General features: G+C 34.4%; 1 protein-coding gene across 2 annotated transcripts; it reads right to left on the reverse strand.

Annotated features, from left to right (window-relative positions):
• Window positions 1–1,904: 1,904 nt before the first annotated feature.
• Window positions 1,905–5,270, reverse strand: LOC105974886 (putative dual specificity protein kinase YAK1 homolog). Of its 2 annotated transcripts, none has more exons than XM_013000044.2 (7): window positions 4,863–5,270; window positions 4,145–4,637; window positions 3,249–3,528; window positions 3,043–3,150; window positions 2,632–2,910; window positions 2,397–2,540; window positions 1,905–2,302 (listed from the first exon to the last, which is right to left on the reverse strand). In XM_013000044.2, exons 1-7 carry the CDS (start codon window positions 5,119–5,121, stop codon window positions 2,126–2,128), a joined length of 1,740 nt encoding a protein of 579 aa, XP_012855498.2. In that variant the 5' UTR covers window positions 5,122–5,270; the 3' UTR covers window positions 1,905–2,125. The 2 variants fall into 2 exon arrangements, with proteins under 2 accessions (XP_012855498.2, XP_088675965.1); XM_088819839.1 differs by having other exon boundaries at window positions 3,043–3,096; window positions 4,863–5,259.
• Window positions 5,271–8,498: the final 3,228 nt, after the last annotated feature.

The raw sequence follows: 8,498 nt of genomic DNA on the forward strand, positions 1-8,498 counted from the left end.
CTCAGTTTCTTGGTTTCTCTCACATATCCGGTGAGTGAGAGAATCTCTTGACTCGAATAAAACATTGTGAGTTTGTGATTGTGTTCGAGGTTGTAGTTGAGTGAGTCAAATCTAGAGATTCTCTCACTAGGTTTGTACATGCATCTGGGTTGAACGCTTTGTGTATCGATTGGGGCTATCACCATTTGAATTTGCACGTGGAATGAACTATTCGGGATTGAGCTGTACGTAAAATATTTTTGAAGAAAAAAAAAAGTGAATTAAAAGTTAAATTACTGTCCCAAACAGTTAAATAACTGTTGAAGACAGTAATTTAGTAGCCAAGAAAGTAATATTAACTAAAATATTTTTTTTAAGAAAAACAAATTTCAAAAAAAAAGTCAACGCCGGAATCTTGGCGGAATTTTTTTTTCCAGAAAATAAATTATTTTCTGAAAAAAAAAATATTTTTTCAAAAAATTATTATTTTGGGGGGTTAATGTGATATATTTGTTTAAATCCGGGGTCAATGTGTAATATTAAAGAAGTTAGAACATAATGGATGGAATTGACAAAAAAAATATATTATGGAGGATATTTTTGACTAAAGGTATGAGGATGGGTGTATTTGAAAACTGTTTTTTTTTTTTTTTTTTTTTTGGACCAATGTGCATTTAAATCCCTTGGAATGACCATTTTTGCCATTCGCCCTAGTTTTAAATGTGCAATTTGAACAAACAATGCTAGCTGAACTGGTAGAGTTCTCTAATCATAAATTAGCCCAAAATTTGTAAAATAATGCATTTAAATTTGAAAATATTACATATTTTTATTATTTAATGTGTATAGAATTAAAAAAAATTCAGGGCTTTACCCAACCATTATATTTTATACTATATTTAATTGCAAACACCCTTGACAAGAATCTTGAATTTGCCACTGTCCACAACAAAGGAATTATGTTATTTACCCATTAAAAAGTTTGACGCCGGTGTTGGAGTTGTCCTTGACAAAGTCAACTCATTCATTAAGTTATCGATGTGCAAAGAGTTCTTGAATTATTCAAATGGTAAATTCCACTTTACTCTTGTACTTTGACTGGATATCACTTTACCCTCTTGTACTTTCAATTGCATTGATTTGTCCTTTTGTATTTTGGATCGATATCACTTTACCCCTTCTACTCTCAATTCATCCATTTGCCCCCTTGTAATTTAGCTCGATATCACTTTACCCTCTTATACTCTCAATTGCATCGATTTGTCCCCCTTACATGAAAAATTCTCTCAATGTAGCCATCGCCGTTAGTTTTCAGACATTTGACATTAACATCGTTTGATTTAAATATGAAAATTACTAAAATGTCACCCCTCCATTTTAAATAATTATTAATAAAATTAAAAAAAATAAATAAATAACAAACAACAAAAAGTAACATAATAAAAAAATCAAGACAGCGAGAAAACAAAGTCCACGACACCAGCCATTATTTTTTTTATTTTATTAATAATTATTTAAACTGGGAGGGGTGGTTTTTTTGTTTTTTTCAAATTTAGATCAAACGGTGTTAAAGTCAGAAGTCTGAAAACTAACGGCGATGGCCACATTGAGATAGTTTTTCAAGTAAATGGGGGCAAATCGATGTAATTGAGAGTAGATGGGGGTAAAGTGATATCAAGCCAAAGTAAAAGGAGGCAAATCGATGAATTGAGAGTAGAAGGGGTAAAGTAATATCCAACCAAAGTATAAGGGGGTAAATCGATGCAATTGAGAGTACAAGGGGTAAAGTGATATCCAGCCAAAGTATGAGGGAGCCAAAGTATAAGGGAGTAAAGTGGAATTTACCCTTATTCAAAAGAAAGGAAATAATAATTAATTGCATACACAGAGTATTGATGAAACATTCATAGTAAAAAAGAATATGATTTAACTGACAAAAAAAAAATTTACTTTTTCAAATTTATTTTTCCCAAAAAATATACTTACACTCGAGTGTCTGTCATCTTCAATTCTTAGAACCTGTATTCCCATTTAAAAAAAAGGAACAAAAAATCATCTATATACAACATGTACCAGATTTATACCCTACAACAGAATCAACAAAGACATTTTGGCTTTACAGATATACATTCTTCACTCAGCAACCTCATATATACGAATGGGAAAGCCAAGGGTGCTCTAGTGCCTCTCTCGCTGTAGGCCTTCTCTTCGGATTTATCTCAAGCAAGAATTTCAAGAACTCGACGAAACCATAATCACAAATCTGAAGGTGGTTTTCCAGAGATGACTCCTCGGGAACAATGTACTCAACCTGTTTTGTATCCTGTTTTGCATAATCAACAACTTATTCGGTTAAACAAACCGAAAGCTTTTCCCAAAATTTATTGATATTTTTAACGAGGCATATGAAAACATACCTCATTTAAATAATAAAGATCATATTCTTTCGTAAAATACTTGTGCACCTCCTCGCCCTTATGCAGCATTTCCATGTCGATCGGACCAATTGTTCCTATCATACGTGCAAGCAGCATTACCACACCTTCATTCGGGAAAAGTACCTGCCCCATTTCATAACCATATTTATATCTAATTAAAATCGATGCTAAAAACAATGACTAATAACGCCTCGCTAAAATACTCCTGCATTACCTCCCCGGAGCACAACTCTGCTAAAATGCACCCCAAAGACCAAAGGTCGATCTTCTGGCCATAAGGAAGGCCTAACATAACCTCAGGTGCCCTGTAAGAACGAGACTGCACATAAAGTGACAAATGGTCTGTCTGAAAGCAACTGCTTCCAAGATCGATAATTTTAATCTTGCATCGTTTGTAGCTTTTGATCAGAATATTTTCAGGCTTTAAATCACAGTGGATGATTCCCAAATCATGCAGATACGATAATGCCTCCAGACACTGTCGAGTTATCACCTGTAAGAGCATAGGCAACCTTAATATTCCATTTCGTGTCAGAAACATGACACTTGGTATATGTTATTTTGTAAAAATATATGTCTTTTATTGACAAAGTGATAAAAAAAAAAAAAAAAAAAAAAAAAGGACCTGCAGCTTGTGCAATGTAAAATATGGCTCCCCACCCGATTCCCTGTTGAATTTCTGAAACTCATACAAGTTTGCTCTCAGAAGTTCAGTAACGATAAACAGGTGCTCCTGCATTTAAATTTAATAAAACACCGAAATAAAACCACTCCCCAGTCGATACATATTTTCCGTTGTGGAATATAAGTTTAATTTTTAGGCATACTAACCTGGTAGTAAAAGTAATCATAAAGACGTAAAATGTGATGCTCATCAGCAGGGTCATTCTTGTTAACAAACTTTAAAAGTTTGATCTCGTCTAAACTCTGATCGAAGAAGTCCTTGTCGTTTTTAATTATCTTTAAGCAAACATCAATTCCCGAGTAAAGATCGTGCGCCTGTACAACTTTGCTGAACGCAGCAGATCCAAGGAACTCTGTTACATAATATCTACCCGCTATAATACCATTTATTACAATAGGAAATTCCTTGTTCTCCTCAAACCCTGTCCTGTGAATGGCACAACAGATGAATATACAACTGTATACGACACAATCACTGAATAATCTTGTGAATAATGACACAAATGGCTACATATTAGTCCTCTCGGACCTCGTTTGGCTGGTAAGATTAGCCATAATTAATTAAATAATTGGACCTTGTTGAATGTTTGGTTAGTCCAATAAGGCCTCGTTTGGTTGCCAAGCTAGGATTAGCTAAGATAACTTTAAATAATCTAATGAAAACCCAATTGTTTCATTGGATCCTGGAAGGTCAATAAAAAAACCTCCCTAAAAGGCATGATAACATAATATTTCCGGGTCGACCCGAGAAGTTATGGGGTTTACCAAAAATCAAACAAATTCCAATCATTTAGTTAATCATGGCTAAACCCCCCAACCAAACGAGGCCTAAAGCAATTGTGGAAAAAATGGCTTTAATCTTGGCTGATTGCGAGATCTTTTATTGGACCTCCCATGGACCAATAATACGACTGGGTTTTTCATAAGATTATTTAATTATATCATGACTAATCTTATGTTACGAACCAAACGAGGCCTTATTGTATCATAATTAACATTGTGAAACAAATTGGTCATAAAATCACAATTAATGACTTACAAACCTGTTTTTTCGGTGTATAATTCTCAGATTGAAAGTCTCACAATCATCTTCTTTAGCATCGTGTATCACAAGATCATCACCGGCCTCGTCATTCGCCACATGGGTTTCTGCCGCAATTGCTTCATTGTACACATTAAAGTCATACTTGTCATTCTCATTATCTATCGAATCCTCCCTTTTGCATTGAGTTTGAGTATGTACGCGCTCGATGCTTTTATCATCAGATATAAAACTAAGAGGGAGTTGATCATCTAAGCGTTCGCCTGTTCGATCAGCCATTAATACATACTTATCATCACTTTCTTCACCGTAGAAATCTCTACCAAGAAAGAGGGGCGGCATAGGGTAGTCTTCGTCTTTTTCCTTGTACCAGAAGAGGTCGTTTTGCATATCGAAATCAGGGTAATCTCTAGCTGTGCCAAACTGAGATAATCTCTCTGACGAAGCTTCAGAAGTCGGTCTAGTCGTACGAACTCCATAAGGGTTTATAAATTCTGGAGTTCAACAAAACAATCAAATTTTATATTTACCAGTAACCACAATTGGATTAAATTGATCACTGAATTGTTGTAATACAGAAACAAACAAGGTATTAAAAACGGCACCGTTTTTGACAAAACAATGCAAAGAATTGAATCAACTACCAGATAGTTATTAGTTATTACTTAAATTATTATGCCATAAAAAGAAGGAAGGAAGGAAGGAATAAAAAAGAGTACCAGAAGAACATAATTCAGTGGTAGAAGAACCCAAACTCACAAACTCATCATCGGAAAGATCCGGCGGAAGGGGAAGCCGCCGAGTCGACGGAATTCTGAGCAGCGGCGGAGGCGGCACCATGGGAAATAAGAACTTCTCCAATTCAGAAGAGCCAAGTTGAGATATCTCCCTGACATCTTCCATTAGAGCTGATTCGCACTCTGGTAATCCATTTTTCCTCAGGAATTCCAACACGGACTCGAATTCAACCTCCGCCATGGGGAAGACAGAGAAAGAAGTTAATTAACAGCGGCGGCGCGTGGGTGCTGCTGATTGATATTCGTCATCAGCAGTTGCAGTTGGATTTCGCCTCTCTCTCTCTCTCAAACACAGTCACGGACTCTATATATATATTTTATTATATATATATATATATATATATATATATATATGTATATCAGTATATGTATATATATATATATATAATAGAGAGAGAGAGAGAGAGAGGGATGTGACTTTTTAACTCTCAATTACTTTTTGATCTCTGCAGTAAAAGAGAAGCCAAAGGGGGAGAAAGAAAGATCTCTATTACCAAATTTGAAAAGTAAACAAGATGGAAAAAAATGGTGGGGCCGGGAGTGGAGTGCCACGTGGCGGAACAGGTAGGATTTCGACGTCATCTAAGGTTGTCTTTTTCTTCTACTAATTATTTTTTTCTTTTCTGTGTATAGTGATGTGAGAATTGATTGTCCTTGTTGGTCGTTACACAATTTAATTCATTTATTTTCTATCATGGACTATATATTATTATATATATATATATATATACGTGTTAATTGTGATACTGACAAAAAGAGTTGGTCAGTAAATTGGGAAAATTAGTTCCTCCTCCTCAAAAATATTATTGTGTATTTGGTTAAAGTCAATGGGTCCACTTTTAATTTATCATGCAAATATTACTCGATAAATGTTATAAAATAATTTCCATTAGCTCTTGGGAACATACGGAATAAATAGGTGAACTGCGCTTTTCACCCTAGAAGTAGCACTAAAAGGCACTTTGCGCTCTAAAATTTTAAAATTGCCAAAGTTCACCATCAAATTATGCACCCTATATCAATTTCATGTGAGATTTTAATAAAACAAAGTTAATATATCATGATATTTTAGATTTTGAAATTTATTTTTTGGGTTTGTTTCCTGGGGTTGTCTAGGGTCCGAGAAGGCTGTACTTCTCGGACCGTAACATATTCAATCTGGTGCGTACAAATAGTTCAAATTTAATCTCAACCATCAATTTTTTGTACAATCTAGTACGACACTAGGGATTTGTACGAACCCACGAAACCACATCGTACACACACCGTACCCACATCGTACTTTACATAAATTACTGAACTAGCCTTAGATACTTAAATAATGAATTAAAATCTCCATTAAAAATATTTATGATAATCACGATAAATAAACAAAATTTACAGGTTAATAAAAAACTCCCAAATATTTTTCCTCCAATCAAAATATGTGATGAGATACTTCGTCGTTCATCGGCCCTCTCAATCTTTCCCGATGGCCGGACAACCAAGAAAGGACCATAAAACCGATGGAAACCGCCATAAAACCGACCTTGCCTCCAACTTCCACGTCCGACATAATATAAAGAAGATTTAATCTTTGACGTGCTACAGAGTATTAATTTGGTTAATTTGTGTAATATAAAATAGGAGGTGATGATATTTTGACATAGATTGCCCCTCCTACCCTCAATTAGATCTAACCTCGTTTTTTTTTTCCTTTCTTTGAAGAACATGTTACTTTTAATTAATTTCGGTTTTGTTCTTCAATGGAGAATTTATTTGATATTTTTAATGTTCATCCAGAGAACTTTAAGGTAGCAGTGGTACATTAGTTGTAAATCCATGTAAACTAAAAGTATAACTTAGGGATATTAAATCCCAAGAGTAGCAAAGAAACACAAAACCTTTATAGTTTTCTATGGATTTGGAGTACTCTGTTTCTGCATTCGAAGTTGTTGTTTTTCTGCAAATGGTAGAGAAATTTGAGAACGAGAAGCATGGGCGAAGAAGACGATCCTTGGTCGCAATCGCCCGTGACTGGATATCAACCTTCTCGACAAAGTACAAGAGTGTGGCTGAGGAACAGTTTGTAATTAATTATTTTTAGGCAATGTTTTCAGACATTTTCTTAAATAATCTTGTACTAATTACCATTTAACAGGGCTGCTAAATTGAATGTAAGCTGCATAGAAAATGGAGCGAAAATGAGAATGGGACCAAGAAGCCGGTGACTTTTGAGGACGAATGGGGACGAAAATCCTTTGTTGGATTGTCTGAATTCTTAGAAGATGAAAGCATAGACATCCCATGGCAGAAAGGAGATGTATTGTTGATCGATAATTTTAGCTTTACTGTGCAAGTAAAAAGATAATTTTGTATTATAATACACCTTTTCAAATATCAACACATGCAGATTCGTACATCTCAAATTTAAATACGATTATCTGGAAAAATACTAAAATTGACTGAATTACGTAGTAAAATCAACTCATGGATGAAAAATGTGCTACAAAACCATGATTGAATCTATATGTCATTGCTTTATGTTGTGAGATGAAAAGAAATTCCATTTGTGGTGGCAGTGGCCTTAAGTGTTATTAATTAAATAATTAGGTGTCGTATTTGATATTTGGTTAGCGTAATAACCCGCAAGAGAATGAACTATTATCTGGTTTATTTCGGAATTGTGAATCAAACCATTGCCCTAACCCAAGTATATAATTGAGTTCTCATAAGATCGCATACTCGTATGTCAGCTAATCTTGGCTTGGAAACAAAATGAAATATTAGCTCGTATGTGAAGAAATGAGCATCATCGACATGAAATGAATATGGAAACAAAGAACTGAATGTAATATCATAAACAACCAGTAAGTATCGCTATCGACAAGAACCAGATCCATAAAACTAATTTACAATTTGACAGCCTCAACTTCAAGAGAAAAACATCAATGTTCATGAGACAAAAACTTCTAACAGGATAACTAATGTATCATCTATATAACAGAATATTCGACGATGATATGGATTTAAAGAGCCAGCTCTGTGGATCCTCAATTATCTTGGACAATGTTTGCTAGAAAGCTGCGAGATCAGTACCGTGTAAAGTACCACGATTTGACCTGTAAAGGAAGAATAATGAAATATCAAACAGGAGGAACTGTATGACATTGTAGCTTCTTAGCAAGAAAATATATGAAAGCTTCTTACATCTAAAAACCTTACAAAATCTTTCAAGGGATAGAGCAATTGCCTGCAACGTATGATAATTCTTTTGAATTAAAATTAAATGCAAACATATGATTTTTTTTTTACAGGAAAAACTGCACAAAACGATCCCATATCAGAATAGCAATATCAAAGAAACATACACAACGAAGTGACTATCAAGACAAACCCAAAATATGTTCATGAATTATTTTTCCAGAAATTCCTTTTAGGGAGATAATGATTGATGAAGAAGAAGAAGAATGGTGGAAAAGGACGATGACGACGAAAAAATAATATTAGGGCTTCCGTTCTTGTTACGGAATGGAAGATTATAATTTATTTTAATATGATTTAAATTTTTGATTTGTT

This window comes from Erythranthe guttata, chromosome 6 (assembly GCF_056151865.1).
Source record: "Erythranthe guttata isolate IM_541 chromosome 6, IM_541, whole genome shotgun sequence".
NCBI classification, from domain to species: domain Eukaryota; kingdom Viridiplantae; phylum Streptophyta; class Magnoliopsida; order Lamiales; family Phrymaceae; genus Erythranthe; species Erythranthe guttata.